A 19,076-nucleotide genomic window follows, 5' to 3' on the forward strand; every position below is an offset into this window, starting at 1 on the left:
ATGCCTGCGTTTGCAGAGAGAGCACGAAGACAGGCGCTCACTGCAGCAGAGCGCCTTGATTCACTGCCTTTCCATTTCCAAGTCTAAATAAAACCATCAGGTCACCCAAAGGTGATTTTTTTTCCTCCCCCGCATATACAGCTGACTACAGAACTCATGTTTAATTTTTCTTCCCCCCCCCCCCCCCAAAAAAAGTGAAAAATGTGATCTTTGCCGTTTTTAAGGATGTTTTAAAATAACTGTTATTTTAAAATAACTGTTCTGTCAACATCGTGGCTTAAACGGAATCATAATCCTGCTACTTATAGCTTGGAAAACAGATAAGATCCCAAATATCAGATATTTTTAATAGAGTTGGAGAAATAAAACATTGGCTATTTCCTACTCCTGCCGGTACGAGAAAGCAAGATTTAAATTAGAGACCACCGTTCTAGGCTCCTGTTATATACTCTTAAGGCATCAACAACTGTTAAATACCTTTACCTACACAGGAAGTTCCTTAACTTTGTAAGGAGCTACAATTTGGTGAAACCGGAATCCCACTGAAAAGCCCCAACAGTCAAACAAGCATGACAGGTATGCTCAGGATACAATTCCCAGCAACAGCGTGGATGTCTTGTGCGTAAATCTGTGCAACAATTCTGCTTACTCACCAGCTAAGATTCATGGCTGTGTGATCTGGCATTTCAGGATGAAAATGCAATTAGCACTGATAACCAATTTCTGCTGCGGTCTGACGTTCTCCACAGCTTTCCTTCTCTACACAGACACGCTTTCACTAGCAGTTTTGGAAATGGTCATTAAGTCTCACTTTGTTTTCAAGCTTTGAGATACGTAATCCGTTATTATATGTATTTCTTAGTCGGGCCTTGACAGCATCAAGGCAATGATTTAGGTGCATCTGCCTGTTGACTACCTTCTGCACCGTTACACTGAAAGCTCAAATCACAAACTTCACGTTAGGCACGTCCAAGAAACGTTGCCTCTGTGGTTTCCAAATCACAGGTACAGAAGAAAGGTAAAAAAGGCAAGGCAAATCCAAGGCAAATACCCCACCTGGTTTCATGACTCCTTGCCTAAACTTGAAGCTGTCACCTTAGCCCTCTTCTGATGCAACCATCCAGCTATTAAGCATGTCTCTTCTGCAACCACTTCAGTCAGAACAACTATTTCTCAGCTGATATATAATAATTTTGGACTACTCTCTTAGAAATGCTCTTACCACAGACACTGAGATTTCTACGTGGAAACTGAGCTCATTACCTCTGTCATTTTGTGTGCAACTTGCTACAAAACTGCAATGATTAATGTTTCTTAAATGTTACATGATACCACAGAAAGCAAGCACGTCAGACATAGCTTCCTCTGGGATGGCTAAAACAGTTGTTTCAGGATGCTGCCATCAGGCTGCTGGTTAACGTACTTTCAGAGAAGTTTTTGCGGAACAATAAAGCAAGTTAAAATGCCATGCATAATGACTTTAAATTACCTGTTAAGAATATAGTTTACAAACGAATACAGTATTAACCAAGACACCATGTTGAGAAACTGCTTTGCCTAGTAAAACTAGTGATTCACAACTACCCAGTCTTTTCCATCATTAACAGCAGAGCAATTAGCTAGAGCAGAATTTGGTTTCAGGAGACCAACAAAAATGGTGCTATTTAAACCTGTTGCCCATCATGAACTTAAGTCTTCTTAAAAATAGCTTTAGTCACTTTTATTGGTAGAAACACCTAAATTGAGATCTAACAGCAAATAAGGATTGCTCATCCATAATAACCTCAGCTGTGAAATCTACTCAGACACAAGACATACAACCTTCTATATACATAAGTTACTTGTCAGCAAAGCAGTATGCTGCCATTCTGAAACAATTACATACAGTAAAGGTTTTCAATATTTTATTAAAGAAAACAGTCAAAATGTACAAGTATTACCCAGGTTTGTAGATAACTTCCTATAAAGGCAGTAAAATATGAATTTCAATCTAGGTTTAAAAACTGCTATAGTTGATTATTTTTAAAGTTGATATTTTAAAATCACGTTTCACAAATAGTTCGGAAATATTACCAAATGAATAGTGCAACAAGAAAATTGAAATTAGTTCTACGCTGTGTTTGCATGTCAAGCAAAAGTTTTAAGTAACTGCTTTAAATACTTAAATCATTTGAGAATGAACAACCCAACAGCTCCCACCAAAAACTGACTTCTGACCACATTAGAAGTGTCCTCTTCTTGTTCTTCAATTAAAATCAAATAATAATAAAACAACACCTCTTGAGGTCATCAAAAATAACTTTAGTATAAAATTGTCTTGGCCTTTATCAAATATTACATGAGTAAAATCGTTAAGCCTTTATCAAAACAGACAGGAATAGGAAAAAAAATGTCATGGCCTTAATCCGTATCTGTTGGAATCACGTCTAGAAACGTTAGAAGCAAGACCAGAAACTTGGAGCCCTGTTTTGTTTTTAAAAACCACACAATCACACAGAAAAACAGCTTCTTACAGCCTAAGGTTTGGGGGTGTTTTCCTGGAGTGCCTGTTCCCACAGACAGCAACCTTTTATGTTCTGAGAGCATACGCAAAATATAGAAAAATAAATAAAATAGCTTCTTACAGCCTAAGGTTTGGGTGCTGGGCGGTGGTTTAGTACATCCCCCACAGGTCACACTCTGGAGATCATATGCAGAACCACAGAAAATGGTATCCACCTTTCTTGCTTTTCCGACTGAGAAAAGCCTCCCTACATCCCGAAGCTCTTGAGATCGCAAAGGATCGTGCCCTGGGTGCTCTGGATGCTTTGGCAGCACGGGAAGTGGGCTCGGAGACAGACCCTGAGCTCCTTGTTGAAGATGAAGCAAAGGATGGGGTTGACCCCTGCCTGGGCAAACGTCATCCAGACGGAGGTGGTCAGGTAGACCTGGGGGATGGAGCTGGCCTTAATGAAGACCCGCAGGTAGCAGGCCACAATGTAGGGGGACCAGAGGAGCAGGAAGAGCAAGGTGATCATGTAGAACATCTTGCAGAGCCTTTTCTCCATCTTAAACTCCTCCAGCACCAGCAGCCTCTTGATCTGGCTGTGGGTAGCCTGCCTTATGCCCACGAGGGTGGGCGGTGTGGGCCCCCTGCCAAAGCCAGCTGTCCAGTTTGCAGCCGCTTGGCCGGTGGCCCCCGGCCCGTGGAAGGTCCAGTTCTGGCTGATGGCTGGTACCAGCTGGGCCGGCTTCATCTTGCGGTGGCCGTGGATGAAGAAGAGCAGCTTGATGTAGACCAGGTGGGTGGCAGCGATGACAGCCGCCAGCATGAGCATGAAGCCCAGCGTGTCGTTGGCCTTGACGTAGCGGTGCTCAAAGATGCACTGCTCCTCCTCCCGGATGAATTTGTAGGTGCCCACGTCGAAGACGGGCGGGAAGGCCATGGCCATGGAGAGGGTCCACACCATGCACACCACAGCCAGGCAGGTCCAGCCCGTCATGCGCTTGGCGTAGAAGCGGTGGTGGGCGATGGCCATGTAGCGCGTGACGCCCACGCAGAAGAGCAGGAAGGCGGCGTGGAAGCAGAAGAGCACGGCCAGGAAGGCCAGCACCTTGCAGCTGAGGGGCCCGTGGGGCCAAGCGCCGGCCCCGCTGCGCACCGAGAGCATGACGAAGGGGAAGCAGGCCAGCGAGCGGAGCCCGTCGGCCAGGCACAGGTCCAGCAGCAGGTAGTAGGGCGCGCGGTGCAGGTGCCGGTCCTTGAGGATGAGCCAGGCGAAGAGCACGTTGCCCGCCAGGCTCACGCAGAGGATCAAGCCCAGCGTGGCCAGCTTCAGCCCGGAGGCGCTCAGCAGGCCGCCGGCGCTGGGCAGGTGCGGGCTGCTGCTGCTCCCCAGCTCGCTGCCGTTCGCCATCGGGGCCTTCCTCCTCCTCCTCCTCCTCCTCCTCCGCGCAGGGCCGGGGGGGTCTCAGCGCCGCGGCAGCGCGCCGGGGCCGCGGGCCGCGCCGCCTCCCGCCGCCCGCCCCGCGCAGCGCGGCGCCCCCATGCCCGCCGCCTTCCTCCCCCGCCGCCCTCCTCCTCCTCCTCCTCCTCCTCCTCGGCCGCTCCGGCTCCGCGCGGCGCCGGCCCCGCGCTCCCCGCCGGGCTGCCCGCGGGCCATGCGGCCGCGCTAGAGCCGCGCCCCGCCGCGCCGGGCTCCGCGCCGCCGCCGCCCCATAGCCGAGACGGGGGGCGCTTAGGGCAGGGAGGGGGGCGCTGAGGCGCGGAGCGGCGCGGAGCGGCGCGCAGCCTTCCCCCCCCCCCAACCTCTCTCTCTCTGCTTACCGCCGAGCTGCTCCTGCGGCGCGGGGCGAGAGGGGCCGGCCGAGCCTGCGCACAGCGCACCGCGGCGGCGCGCTCTGCGCGGCCCCCGCCGAGGACAATGGGGGACCCCCCCCCAACCTCCGCTCCGCGCGCGCCTTCCTCCCTCCTCCTCCTCGCGGGCAGCGGCTCGATGCGCGTTTCTCCCCCCCCCCCCCTTTCCCCGCCGGGCGCGCCCGCAGCGCGGGCAGCCGCGCCGCCCTCCGCGGGCGCGCAGCACGCCGCCCGCCCCATGCGCATCTCTCCCCCACCAACCCGCGAGCTAGGGAAAAACTACCCAATTTTTGGCATCCGTAGCGGTGGGACCTGAGGCAGCCGCCCCGCTCTCCTGCGGGGATAGCGACGCGTGAAGCGGCTCCCCGTGCAGGCACGAAATATAGACGTGTATGTGAACAGTCCCGCTGCGTGTATGTTACACTGATGCATACCTCCCCCAGCTCACGGTCGCAGCCGTGCTTTTTGGCAGTTTAGCCACGCTAAATCTACGTCTCTCTCTGCTGCAGCCGCTTCGCCCGGGAGCGGCCCGTGGGTTTCCGTGGACCTGTTCCCGGCGTCAGAGCCCGCGTGGGCTCGGTGTTGTGTTCCCTCCTGGACGGCAAGAGCGAAGGTTTATGGCGAGCTGGTGCGGCAGACCCTGTGGTGTGACCGTAAGGTAAAAGTCGCCTCTGCAAGCCAGCAATCTGATGGTTTTAGAGGGTTTTGGGGTCTGACGTTCAATTCCTAAGAAGGGGGATGGCAAAACATCTTTAAAGTGCATTTATGCTTTGTGTGTTTGTATGTTGCGCGCTGGCTGCGCTGGCCCAGGTCCAAGCTGAAGTTTCATGTGGCCTGTGGAGAGCCGAGCAGGTTTCTGGGAGATGCTTGAAATGCCTTTGGCCTAACCAGCACCGAGCTTATGCTGATACACCTGTACTGTTGGCCCGCGTTTACAATGGGCAATTTAACTGCCCTAGGCCAAGAGCCGGAGGAAGGACTGTGAGACACGGAGACTTGTCCTTCCTCTCCCACGTTGTCTTCCTCCTCTATTTGGGGCAAGGCCTCTCCGTGTGCCTGGTAGAGCAGACAACGCAGCGAGAGCTGGTTCTCACTTGAGATGCTAATGTAATTATCATACTATTACCGAGTTTCCTTCATGGCCTCTGGTGAAGGGCACCGCTTAAATCCTTTCGGAGAGTTCTATTAAAAGACATCAGCAAGCTCAACGTTACTCCAGAAACTATGGCAATTAAATTGTCTATCAGCTCCCAAGTTGTAGGTGGAACAGTTTTGGGGCAGATCTAGGTGGCCTATTTCAGAATGTGACTTTTTGGGTTGCCTGCCGCCAGGCGCTGGTGGCCCCAGAGACCTTCAGAGTCACCCTGTTGAACTCATGCCATTTAAACGTTGGTAAACCACAATCAGCTTTTTGCTCAAAGATCTGTTGAGGGCAATTCATGTTGTCCGTAGGTTTGTAGCTGGTGTTTATCGTTATCATTTGGAAAGCGGAGAAGTCCTGATAGCAAAAAAAAAAAAAAAAAAAAAAAGGAAAGAAACCCTCCCAAAAAAACCCGACCCAACAAAACCCCCCAAAAGAAGGTGGATAATGAGGCTGCTTTCTGCCAGTACATCCGAGCTGTTTTCAGTTGTTAGGTTTCTCATTTGCACTGAAGTTTTACTGTGACAGAGAATTGCCTACGGGCTGTTCAGTGCTTTGTGCAATTTTCAAGGCATTTCTCACATTTGTGCAGTAGGCAGTGACTTGAGTATCTGGTGTGCAGTGTCTCCTTTACAGCCCGCACGAGCCTACCTTTCCAGGCACCAGCAAGAGGAACGGTGCCTCGCAGGAAGAAACGGAGGAACGTGGTCGCTCGGTTGCCCCCAGTGCAGCAATGGACTAAATTAATGACTATCACAACAGGGTGCAGGCTGCTGGGAGCCCGAGCCTGCGTGCAAGGATCAGTTTTCCTTGGGGATGCGTGCCTGTCCAAAGGAGTAAAAGGGAGTGAGAAAAGGCCACCACATGGCCTGTGTTAGCTCTCTGAGCTTAGCATCAAGTGAGCAAATGAGAAGGACACACCTGTGCCTGCGGGGAGGGTTTCTTGTCTCCCTGCATGCCAGCCAGCACGGCAGAGCTGGTGCAAGGGCCGGCGTAACTCCCTGCTATCTTGTCAGGCCTCTTTCTAACACCTGGAGCCAGGGGGGAGCGGAGAGGGGATGGTGCTTCACAGAGCCTTCGGTGGCCCGTGAGGCTGCTGCTGTGTACTGCTCCCTTCAGCGTGAGCCAGGGATTTGCTCTGCGGGTCCTTACTGGGGTCGCAGACCTTGCATGAAATATGCCGTCGAGTCAGAATTCACCCTGTGTTTTGCACGAAAACTCCTCGCGTCTCCACTTCTCTGCTCCTCTCCTGCCAGAGGACGAGCGCTCCCTGCTCCTGGTCATCTGAGCTAGCCAGCGGGCCAGCACAACTGGGGACACCTGGAGCTCTGGGCACATCTGGTGCTTTTTGCATCAGACCCATCAGGTTCGACCAAGTTCCCCATCTGGGCTCAGCCTCCGTTCAGGTGTTTAGATAAGGTCAGTATTTGGAGATCAGAACTGGGTCTGTGGCTCAAAAATGACAAATGGAATATTTAGTAGTTCCTCAGAATAAGCCAGTGTCTTCTTGCCTACTCCTGCATGCAGTGGGCATGAGGTCCTGCCAAAGTAGCAGGGCTGTGTGTCAGGCCCTTGGTGGATCCTGAGGAAGGGAATATTAAAATGTCCCCTCAGTTTCTGCTGCAGGGAAGCTGCTCGTGGAGCTGTCCTGTCCTCAGGGACCGCGGTGTGTGAGGAAGCTTCTGCCACAAAGAGTCAAAGGGAGCCCCAGGGACACCCACAATGTCTCCACGGCTGAGCCATCAGGTCTGGTGCTGCTGTGAGTCTACGGGCATGCAGGCTGCTGCTCAATGGGGGCGTCTTTGCCCTTGGGTACGTCCCTTGATGCAGAATGTGGCACTGAAACGCCAGGCTCCTGCCTCCTGATGTGCAGGTAGGGACTGGAAATATTGGGTATGTATTGATTTGGACGTAGCTTGATGAGAACCAAATCCGTGCGTTCTCTCAGCAGCGCTGGGGGACAATTGCCAGGGACTGTGATGAGTGTGTTAAGCTATTTTCCTTTCTCACTTCAATCAGAAGTGCACAAAATGAGTTTAATGAAGGGCTATTCTCTGCTTACAAAATGGTGCTGCGAAAGCTAGATGAATTCCCCTGACCTTTCCATGTGCTTTACATTAATTGTCTGCCTCTTCATGTCCTCTTCTCGCTGCCTTAAACGGTCAGCTTTTGGAAAGGCAGCTGAAATATAGCATCTTAAAATACTAAGGCATGTTGCCTTCTTTCGAGCAGTCGCTGGTGTTCTTACTGAAGTCTTTGTTATTTATTATTGTTGTTATTTGTATTCACGTGTCGGGGAGCTCTGCATAACGCTTTGGAGAAAGGAATATCCTGGATTCCTTGATACTACTGTAGTCAAAATCAAAGTACCCTCTCCAGTGTGATGTAAGAGAAGTAGAAGGAAATAACCTGTGGATATGCCTGGAGGATAAAACCAAAGCCTCTGCTGTGGCAGCCACGCTGTTGGGAAGCAGAAAGGACAGGTAAGAGCATCAGCCAAAGCAATTCTTTATCATGCACATTCAGGCAAGGAGAAATTTTCAGGCTCAATAATCAGGGAGACGCAAAGGTCATCGTGTACCAGAAAAGGATAATGGAGGCTTGAATCTGATATCGGTGCAGGAAAGGTTTGCATCCCACTTACTGACTTCCTGTAATTTCTAGACAACTATCGGTATTGCATTTGTTATTTCTGCTCTCTTTGCACCTAGCAGGATAAGTCAGGGACCAGGGTGCTAACACAAGCAACACAAAAAGGCTGTCCCTTCTCTGGGAGAGGTTAAAACCTGACTGCGAGGTGGGAGCGAAGAGATGAACCCTGGGGATGGAAGGGGAGTACCCGTAAACAGGGAGATGGCAGCAATCAGCGTGAGGAGTTTTAGGTCTGCAAAATTTACGTTACTACTCAAAATAACTGCTTTGCACAGGATTCATGCTTGCCCTCTACTCACGGCGCAGCTGTGTTACATGCCGAGTAAAAGAACGAAGCGAGATTGAAAGCAACACCAGAAACCCCAGCCCTCGCTCTTGCTTGCAGCGGTGCAGCTGCCAGGTCGGCGGTGGGACACCGGGGACTGCCATCCCACTGGGAAGAAAATAAACCAGCAGCGACCAGGTCTGCCTTCGGCAAACACTAATGAAGCATTTTGGGCGTGTTTCTGTTCACGTGACTCTTAGTACAATAATGCAAAATGTACAAATCAAACCAAATCAGGTGCGAATATTAATGTCGTTGTTGAATCCGGATTTCTTAGATGGTGGCGCAGCGTCTGTGGCCGAATATGCGCAGAACTGCTGGTGGCTAGACGAGAGGAACCCGACAGCTAGCTATCACATTCTTCAAGGGCTTGTTCCTAGCTGTTTAATACCTCATATGCTCTCTTGGGGAGGGAGTAGAGAAGAACGGAGGAGTATATTTGGCACAGCAAGGAAGTGGACTCAGGTCTTTTCCATCCGTTAGTGCTGTGCCGAGGGAGAGAAAGCGTGGTCCCGCAGTGGTGCTGATCCTCCTCCACAGCGAGCTGAACGGTTTGAACTGGAGCAACTCCTCTCATTTTTCCCCCATGTGAGTGTGAGTCAGGCTGAGCTTCTCTATTCTTCTCCATAATTGAGTAGGAGATTATTTTGACTGGAAAGAACCAGACGCAGGTGTCATGGCTGTGAACGTCTCCGTGCAGGCCACTTGCTGAAAGTCCTGTAATGTTCTGCGAGGGAAGTTGGGCTTTAAAGGGTTGGCTCAATGGAGAGGGAAGAAAAGGAGAGGGGAAGAATAGCTCCTTCCTGCTCACTTCTGTCTGTCACGGTCTCTTCTAAACTGAACCGGCTGAATTGTTGGTGGCATGCTGTTCCTCAGAAGTGGCTCTTTTGTGGAAGGGCTCCCCGGCGACACGGGACGAGACGGGAAATATCAGCGACGTCGTGTCTTGCTACAGGAGCTTTTAGCTGCTATTCCAGTCCCTGCCACAGACGTGCCAAGAAAGTTACAGAACAGCGTTCCTCTAAAAAAATCTCCCAGGGAATCTCCCCATGCACGCGTTTTCCTGTTTCTTCACTTCGTTTTTCCGTAGTGCCCTCTCATGGCCGTGTGCTTGGGTTGTACTTTGCACCCCTTGGCCGTGGATTCAGCAAGCGCTGGAGCGCAGCGCAGCACGGAAGAGAAGCAGAGCCGGCGTACGTAAGGCGCGTATGTACGCACGCGTAGGGGTGCGCGGGTCTCCCTGCCGCCGCGCGGCGAGGCGCTGAGCCCTGCGGGTGCCGGCTCGTTGCAGGGAGATGGGTGCAGGCTCCGCTGTGAGGGCTGAGTCCTAGCTACGTGCTCTTGTACTAGCAAAGCCCGTTCCTAAGGAGTGTCTGACTAGATCAAACTTTCCCCGATTTATACCTAAAGAAAAGTGGAATGGCTTCAGGCTGTTGAGCCGCGGTGCTGCAGACTAGCCAACCCCAGAAGTTTCGTCTGTGCTGTAGTGACCTGCAGGCACTGCTCGTCTGCTCGTGCACCCGATGTCCCAGCTCCATGCTGTGGAGCTAACGAGCTTTTGGAGATACTAGGGTGCTGCAGGCTCCTTAGTCCGGGGATAAGCAGCTTGTTGCCTTTAGGAGCCCTTGGCTCTGGGTCTTCTCAGCAAGCAGAAAGTCTTCTATATTAGTAGGAAGGGTTATGACGTTTTGTCACTAAATAGGTGTATTGCTAATTACCTGCATGCGCGTGTGCGCTGCAGCCATCTCCGTGGGCTGAGGTGACAACTGGCTGCGGCAAAAACGGGCAATGCGTTATATGCTCCGTCGTCAACTTTGTCTGCTTGACTGATTTCCAACTTAACAAGCTACGCTCCCTGCGCAGGGACTGTGCGGTCTCATCGGTGCAGGACGACTCTACCGCCCTCGTAGTGGTGAAATACCCGTTGACACCCACAGCAAATTTATCACTAACAGCATAGACTCTTTCAGAGCAAAGGGTGACTGTCTTAGTTATGAACTTCTTATAGTTAACTTATTTAGTTATAAATGACTTATTTTCACCAGTTCCCTTTCTCTGCTTTCAGACAGAGCTACTATGAATGTCCGTCCAGAAAAGTCACTGGCTTAAAAAAGAGGTCATGTACAACTGAAAGATTATTTTCAAAGTCAATGTGAAAAGAAGCTTTTACTTCTTCAGCATGTGTTCAACCCATCTTGTCTTCTCCACTTGCTATTTACTAGTATCTGCCATCAGAAGCAATCCTGCTGCACCTGGTCAGTAGGACTGCTCCTGGTTGCAACTGCCGCTCTTACGAAATGCCAGAGAGACACTCCTCTTCGGGCAGTCAAAGCATCTTCATTTTTATTGTGCATTGTACTTTTTTTCCCTCTTTTAATTATTGCCCAGATATAAATGATCCCAACAGTGCTGCTGCAAGGTGTAACTAGGAACATAATTTGGTGTGTGTTCCTAAAATTTATTTTAATTGCTCTCCCTGGAGCAGTTTGGGAATTGATCTAATCATTGGGGAGAATTATTTGAAATGCTGGAGGTACTACTAATGGAAATCTGTCCTGCTGCTGACATCAGTTCATTGGCAGATTTGCCAAAAAGTATCTTTCAGTATAAGCTATATTGAGGTATGATCATACAAAATAATGACTTAAGTGCAATTATACAGTGTAATTGTTCTAGATAAATTTCTTTTTTTTTTTCTTTTCTCTTCTGCAGCAATACGGAAAGTGCTTAGGTAAGAATTTCACACTGTAGTTGCACAGATAATATCTGCACATGCATTTTGTCTGAAAGTTTTTCCACGCTGACATCAATTAGTGTTCCTGGCATTGCCTTGCATTGCTGTCACTTCTAGAATCCAGCAATTGTTTGCAGAGTCTGCTTCAACTTGCACGTTCACTTATTTTTTTTTTTTTAATTAGGAAATACCCAAAGGGTGGTACTGTTTGTGCTTTTCCTAACATTATGCTCTTCCTGTACACGCACGCACACCCTTCTGACATTATCTTTTAACTCAAGCAAATGCAATCTGAAATCTGATTTCTTTATTGGTATGTTGTCCTTATGTGTTAGATTTCCTGTTGATGTGTGGATGATCCTTGTGCACAGCTTAGGCTGAAGCTAGTCCTACTTTCTCTTATTTTGCACGCTGTGCCAATGGACATCCCTCCTTCCCCACGGCCCCTCCGCTGCCTCACTGGCATCCCGGCTCTTGGGCACGGGTTGAAATGAAAGGATAAGGAGTGTGAAAACTTTCCACGTGACCAAAACTGTAAGATTTGGCAATATAAGAGAGTCCATGAACAGTTTACACTAGGTTAATGTTTGTTCTTATTTAACCTGGTGCTGCCTGTCTAAGCAAGGCCCCTGCCAGTGTGTTGGCAAGGGATGATACTTCAGCAGCCCATTACTGTGGCCTTAAGCAACTTGCAGGGACCAGTTCAGCATTTCCCAAAACTACTTTCTGAAGCCATGCAAACAATCCAGCGCTCTGTCCAGAATTAAAATCAAGCCATCGTCGGATTAATGTTCGGGGCTGAAAGATGCTAACGCACGCTTCTGTATTTAAATTACTTCTGCAACAAAGACATTGTCTTGTTGTTCAATTTTGAGCTCTAGAAATAGCACGTAAAAAAGACTTTGCAGTTCAGAAGTGTTCATGGGGCTGTACCAACTTTTGCAGGCTAAATAAAGCGTGGGAAATATTTTTTACCAGACTACTTTATCAACGGAGCTTTTAAGGCAGTCTAATGAAATGGAATCTATTATGTTAATAGCACTTTCTCTCTGGTAAAAGTTCTTACTAACTTACAGAAGCAGAGCTTGAAATAACAGATAAAAAGTGTCCAGAAAGCTGTGATGTAATTTGGAGCTGAAAATTGTGACTAAAATCTAAGCTTACCTGAACGCTGAGTTTAAATGACAAAATTCCCTGAAATTCTTCAGATCATCATGTATGCTGTTAAGGATAACAAATAGCTTATTTGTGTGGTTTTTTTTTTCATTGTCCCTTTTGTACTAAGGGTTTTTCTTTGGGAGGATTGGCTGCTTTCATTTTTTATTTATCTGATCTTTTGCTCCTGTATTCTATCTAATGAAGTTCACTTCACTGACCCTCCAGCGGATGCAAAATGAGGGAAAAAGTCTCCCCCAAATAGCCAATACTCCCTTTGTATAAAGACTGCCTGCTAAGAGCATAACTCTTAAAGGTACTGCTCCAGGAGATTAATGTCACCTGTTGTCCTCAGGACCAAACGTGCTTCTCCTTATTGTCCACATGCTGACAAAGTGAGAAGACGGAAAGGCTTTTGGGAAAGATCCAACAGGACTTCAGATTTTTTGTGGTCAGTGTTGCAGTTAGATAAAAACGAAGGTCAGAAAAAAAGACCTTGGTTATGTACAAAGCAGAAAAGCCTCGCACGAAGCCTGTGTATATCCTTTGGATGCTATTTTACGTTTACAGTAAGGACGCACGTGGTTGGAAGGACCGTCGAGATCTGCATGAATTTCATGCATGCAACGTGTGAGTCCGACCTGGGAAACGAGCGTTACCTGCCAAGTTTTATAAGGCCACTCGCCGCCGTTCTCTACGGAGAGACCCAGCTCTGTTGCCAGTGAGCAAAGCGGGAATTTTGACAGTGATTTCCAAGGGAGCTAAATCGTGCTCCGTGAACATGGAGCGCTAGCATGCAGTGCTCCTTCTCGTTTTTTACTTATTAATGTGACTAATTAAATGTTTGTATTTTTTAAGCGCTAACTGGTTTTTGATAGTCGTTTAGAGACTTCGAGAAAGTCAATAATTTTGATGAAATAAGACTGGAGACTCCAGAACAAAGTCCACAAGGAATCTGTGGTGTTGCTAGGATACCGCTATTAGTATTTTCAGTGGCTGGGGTATTTTTTTGGTGCGTTTTTTTAATCGATTCGGTCTAACCAGTCTTACAAACAATAGGAGAGCATGCGACTGACTGATCTCATTTACACAACACTCCCCCCATTTACAGTAACGAAGCCAAATTTGACCCATGAGTTTCATCCAATTTTATATGTGAAGAAGAAACACAGGGCGTAATTTTGACCTGAACTAGGTGGAGCACATTTTACTCCAATTTGGACTTTTTTTCTCCCTTAAGGTGTAGACTTTTCTACATCTGCGTGTTACATTCATGAACTCAGTCTCCCTCTAGCGGTTATTTCCAAAGGGGTCCTTGGCTTTACTGTCGGAAAAATTTGATGGGCACAGAATTTGCTTGAGTGTGAGGGAGAAAGTTGAGATAACCCGCCTGAGCTGAACCACAGAGTAGTAGTGAACTCACAGTTTGCAAGAGATGAGTGTAAAACCTATGATACTTTTATTATTTTCTGTGGGGTTTTTATTTTCATTTTAGTTTTTTTTTTTTTTAATTTTTACAATATAAATAGCAGTTGAGGCTTCCCATCTCAGGCTTACTCTGCTGTACAGACCAAAATGTTTTGCTCAATGTGTAGGATTTGACTCCTGCATATTGTTTCCTTCAGCTGTATACCGTGCTGCCTGTAAAAAAGAGATCTGCATTTAAGCTGATATTCCACATCAAAGGAGTTGCCGGATGTGGTGCCAATAACACTCTTCTTGACTTAATGTAACATAAAATGAGCTTGGTGGATGATGCTATTTTGGGACCCCCATGTTTAGGGAAAAGATAACTAAGTGAAACACTGCACATATTTTACTGGGAAATAAGGAAAGGAAAGCTGTTTGGAGTTTGTTTCTTACATATAACAAACCTTGCTTTTGAAGTCCTTCAGGTTTCTTGCATTTCTGCATGTGGTTCGGTGCCTTACAAGCACGGGAAAAGGAAAGGGGGAGGGATGAAAGCAGAAACATAGTATCTAAAGCCAAGTGAGGAATTCAGGTCTCTCTACACTGGTGGATGGACTGGGTGCTGAGTTAAGCCAGTGCAGCTCTCTGGAGATGACAGGAAGAGTAAGGATCTGATGTCAAGCATATTTAAGTCATTACGTGCCTTTACTTAACTGTAAAGGGCTTTGGACCAGGTTCAGACTTTCTTCCCAAGCAACGGTAATCAAGGAGGGCTGTGATTCTGAAATGCATCAAAGATCCTGGAAAGATCAAGTCATTCCAGCCCGCGTACTGATTTGAGGTAGGTAGGGAGCTGGTGTTGCCTGCTTCATGCGGATAGTCACATCTGGCAGAAATTTGCTTGCTTTTTCATATGCCAGCGGAGCTATTTGGCCTTAGGTTTTGCTTTATAAACTGCGATAGAAAGAAAGCTTGGAGAAATTTAGGATTACCTGGCCTAGAAGTGAGCAAACTCCCATTTGATTTCCATAGGCCCTGGAACTGGAGGTTATGAGATGCTGCTACCTTCTCTGAAGTGTTTCACAATGTATGCAGTTACATAACAGCTTTAAGGGCAAGGTTTTGTTTGACCTTTACTTACTGGTCAGCTTCTATCAGGCAATCAGGAATTCTTGATCCCTTGGGAGATCACCTAAAACACTTTCCTGTATATACCACCGTGTAAGAGGTGCACGGTGCTGCCCATCATAACTGTTCTGTAGCCATTTTTATCTTTCATTTTCAGACATAGTGTCATGGCCAAAGGTGATTTGATTTTGATTTTTAACTTGAGCAAGAACTATTCCATTAGTTTTGTGCATATTAAAAATAAGTATTTACTCCTAGCAGATGGAACAATTTTTGCTCTTTTTCTTTCCAACAGCTCCGCAGCTAAAAGAGCAGACTCAGAGTTCAGTGTGCACATAGTCCTCTCTGAAATTTGTTCTAGTATCACTTGCAGACAGTAAGTTAACAGGAATCCTGTGCTTACAAGGACATTTGGTCATTTGAGGGGTTTCCATGAATACCTGAACTGGCTTTACTGTTATATAATTGTATAGATTTTTTTTTTAGACTTGGACAATGCATATGGAGGAATGTTTCTGAGAAGGAAGGAAAGGATGCAGTTGAAATAAACTTCTTTTTGGACCAGTAAATTCTGCAAGCTAAGGAAGTTTCCTCTGCTTTGTGGAGCTCCAAAGACTGAACCAAAGATGGGTATCAATATCAGCTGTGTCAGGGCTCCCTCCTGAAGCACACTTTTCCAACCAACAGCACGGGTTCCTCGGGAGTAAACTTCAAATGACAAACTGCAGTAATAACACCTGGGTAAATGTCAAAAGGGAGGAAATGCCATAGCTGAGATTTCATGCAAACCGTAGCTCTCCCTGGACTTGCGCACCTTGTTTGCCTTCAGCACGCTCGCTCATTTGAAGGAGGACATCCGTGAATGGGCGCTCCTAGGGATCGAACGTACCCGAAACCTCTCCTGCGGAGCAGTGCCTGGTATTGCTGTGTAACTTTCTGTCCCAGCTGGGACCGGGTTCAAGCCTATAGGAAAAACAGCTGGTGGCGAGCCAGTTTGTTTTTAACAAAACAAAGTTATGCAATACCTTGTAGTGCTGACATGTTCCCAACATGCAGCAAATGAAGAACTCACTAAATACAGTGTATCTCTGGCCATATCATTTGAATACATCTTGTTTCCACGGCAACCTCACTTAACAGCTTGGCTGATATGAAATCATTCCTGGATGGGGGAGCTTTTGCCAAAAGCGTTTGGATTCAACGCTTTAATACCATGTTTTAGCTTTTTAAAAAACATTTATTTAAATCTGTGCAGGCAAATATCAAGTAAAATCCCTTCAACCTCACCTCTGCTTTGGCCTTTGGTTGATCGGTTTGTCTTCCTAGGAGCCTGTCATAAGCAAGTCTTGTGTTTCTGAATATGCTTCTAGAGTCAGTGCTTCTAGAGCAAGCGATCGATGCTCGTGAACCAGCGTTTCACGACTGTTGGCTGATCCTGTGACCGCAGGGGCACCGGCAGCCTGGTGACCACGCAAGTCAGTGAAGACTGCTGCTGCCGCTAGCTTTGGCTCAACGTAAGGAGTGTCCACAGGAGCTCCAGCTAGACAGAGGTCCTTCCCAACGTTTCATGCAGTTTGTTTTGTATTAGGAGCACCGAACGAAGCCCAGTTAATCTACTAGAAGTTTTCCAAGGTGTCGCACCTATCATCTCTAAAATAGCTGATGAACTGTGGAACGTTTCCAGTGTAGACATGAAACGTGACTGCTCATATGGCGCTTGTTCTCGTCCTTGCTTCCAGGTGCTAAACTGCATTAAAATATAGCTAAAATAAGCCGAATGCTTTCCTAGCGTTTCTCATGCATGCAGGTAGTGTAGTTGCCACAGTGACAATACACAGCTGTCGGTGAGAGGAAGGATGGTCCTGAACGTCTGACGATGTGCTCTGCCCCTTCGAACCACGATTTCTCCAGATTATAGGGATTCTCTGCTCTAGCTGGGAGCAGAGGGTGTGTGAAAAGCTGTTTAAGCAGGCAAATAACTTTCCAAGCGCATGTAATAAACCCATTGCTGTCAAGGCTTTGGGATCAGCAAGGATTATAGGAGCAAGGTTTTAAATCTCAAGTGAGACCATGGAAAGAGTTAGGCAGTATTCGCTGTTTATTCTGGCTGTAATGTGCCTCCTTCAGCTCTAATTAGCTCCAACATGAAACGACTTGGGCCTTGCTTGTGGCCAAGAGGTTCAGGTACTTTCCTGGGGGCAGGAAAGCAGTGCTAGAAGCACGCAGAATGTGCTTCCAAACTCTACTTTTTTTTTTTTTTTTTTTTTGCCATTCGTTACCTGAAATTAGTTGAGCTAAGCTAACTGCTGACTGCTGTTGTAGTGGGAAGGTCATACTCCCTCCCTCCTGCTCTCAGCCACACAGGTCTGCTTCATAAGACCCTTTCATAATCTGATTCCGTTCACTAACGTGACAAAAATATATATTTATCCAGAATACTCTGCAAGCAACAGGAGCACATGCTTGGGAGCTGGGAAAAGAAGTGAAGATTGGAGGAAGGCGACCCTTCTCTCACGGTGAGCTTTAATTGACTCATCTCATCTTTGCACCACCATCTTGCAGTGTAGAACTACACCATGATGCAGTGTATTTATTGTAAATCCGCTTGAAAAGGTTCAAAAGCACAGGAGATGGCTTCAACTGAGTTTATTTGAAGAGGAGGCTTTCAGATAAATGGCAACTATCAGGGAAATACATATTTTTTAATTAAAGCCCTATGAATATCTAAAAGTGCTCATGCTTTCCTGGGATTTTTAATCTCTGAATTGAGGTGGTTTAAGTGCTGGCAGCACAAAGTGGCTAAGAAGAGCGAGGATATTGTTCTCAGCATCGTTTTTCCTTGTGCAGTGCATCTCAGGAGGCTCATTTTTGCCTTTGTGTCACGACTTCTTAGAAATCTCCGTAGGCAAAGGATGCGCTAATTCAGTGCATGCTGTGATTGCCCTTCCCTGAGTTTACTGTTACTTGAGATTCCCACAATGTACCTTGTGCTGCAGTGAAGCCTGGTATTTACTGATGTAAACAAGAAACGAACTGAGGCTTTTTTACATGTCTGATTTGGAATAATGATGCAGACTCTGCAGCCTGGTATTCACTCAGTATCTTGGAGGTGTGGGGGTTGTACTTGTATCTTGGAGGTGTGGGGGTTGTACTTGTATATTGTTACTCCCAGCTCAGATGATTGTTCATAACATAATAATTTGTTTTCAACCTGAGACATAATGTTTTAAATCATGACTAGCTCAGTGATAATGGAATCTGGAGGTTTTCATTGAAGCTTATGCTTCCCGTCACAGAGGCAGGTGGTAGATTTTAAGTTAGTTAGTTTTTTGTAATATATTCTAGTAGTTTTGGCCTTATTTCCAGAGTGCTTGTGCGGCATATCCAAAAATGGACACTGCACTGGCAACCGCAGCAGAGGGATAGCAAAAATGTAATAGGTGTGGAGACTGACACCGACAGTCACAGAAGCAAGATGTGGTCCCTTAGGGTCATAAGAAAGAGCACTCTCCTCCTGCCTTCTCTTCTCCAGAGCTGAGAAAATCCAGGCTATTGGCCCTGGATACAGCCATTTATTGGTATTTTTCAAGAGTAACATATTTGGTGGGCTCACCACCAAAACTGAGGGAGAGCTCAGAGCAGGCATGTCAATGAATTGTAGCATCCGAGCTCTCCCAAATGGTCATTATCTTCTGCCTTCTATTTAGAGAGGAGTAAATTAAATTGCAAGAGATGGCGCAACTGGTTTTCCAGATCTGATTTAATTTGGCTAAGCAGTTAGCATTTTCCATCTGCACAATATAATCATTAACTTTTTTTGTCTCTTTGTTGTTACTGTACATACTGCTTTTTATGGGTGATCTCTGCCCTTTCTTACTGTTAGATTTCGTTTCTATGAAGGAGTGTGGCTCCACTGATTCTTCTCTGAGGATGAACTATATGTAAAATTATTCATCCTACTAAATACGCGTGCGAGGAATCCTATGTGATTCATGGTCTTTGATCCTGCTATCACTTCTGTGGGTGTTTAGCTTTACTACTGTGCATAGTCCCGCTGGGGAGAGCCTTAATTTATAAAATACTGTTATGAAAATAACGGGAGGTTTTAGCACATGTCCATGCTGGATTAGGAGGAACATACAGAAGCAAGCACATAAATTAAATAGGCTACAGGGAAGACAAATAATTCCTCTGC

General features: G+C 47.0%; 2 protein-coding genes across 12 annotated transcripts in view; one reads left to right on the plus strand and one right to left on the minus strand.

Annotated features, from left to right (window-relative positions):
- Positions 1-1,887: 1,887 nt before the first annotated feature.
- Positions 1,888-3,927, minus strand: GPR27 (G protein-coupled receptor 27). Its single transcript, XM_009689080.2, has one exon. The coding sequence runs from the start codon at positions 3,894-3,896 to the stop codon at positions 2,751-2,753; it is 1,146 nt and encodes a 381-aa protein (XP_009687375.2). The 5' UTR covers positions 3,897-3,927; the 3' UTR covers positions 1,888-2,750.
- A 241-nt stretch (positions 3,928-4,168) lies between these two features.
- The window catches only part of EIF4E3 (eukaryotic translation initiation factor 4E family member 3), a 37,010-nt gene continuing 22,102 nt past the window's right edge, over positions 4,169-19,076 (plus strand). For 2 of the 11 annotated variants that reach the window (XR_011134443.1, XM_068906999.1), the window contains exons 1-3: positions 4,611-10,570; positions 11,167-11,185; positions 17,316-17,397. Coding sequence is in view for 10 of the 11 variants with exons in the window: in XM_068906999.1 (XP_068763100.1) it covers positions 10,535-10,570; positions 11,167-11,185; positions 17,316-17,397 (137 nt within the window). In the remaining variant the exon portion in view is untranslated. Of the gene's footprint in view, positions 10,571-11,166; positions 11,186-17,315; positions 17,398-19,076 lie in introns of all 11 variants that reach the window. The other 9 variants (XM_068906997.1, XM_068906996.1, XM_068906989.1 and 6 more) reach the window with 9 other exon arrangements.

This window comes from Struthio camelus, chromosome 14, assembly GCF_040807025.1.
Source record: "Struthio camelus isolate bStrCam1 chromosome 14, bStrCam1.hap1, whole genome shotgun sequence".
Lineage (NCBI taxonomy): Eukaryota > Metazoa > Chordata > Aves > Struthioniformes > Struthionidae > Struthio > Struthio camelus.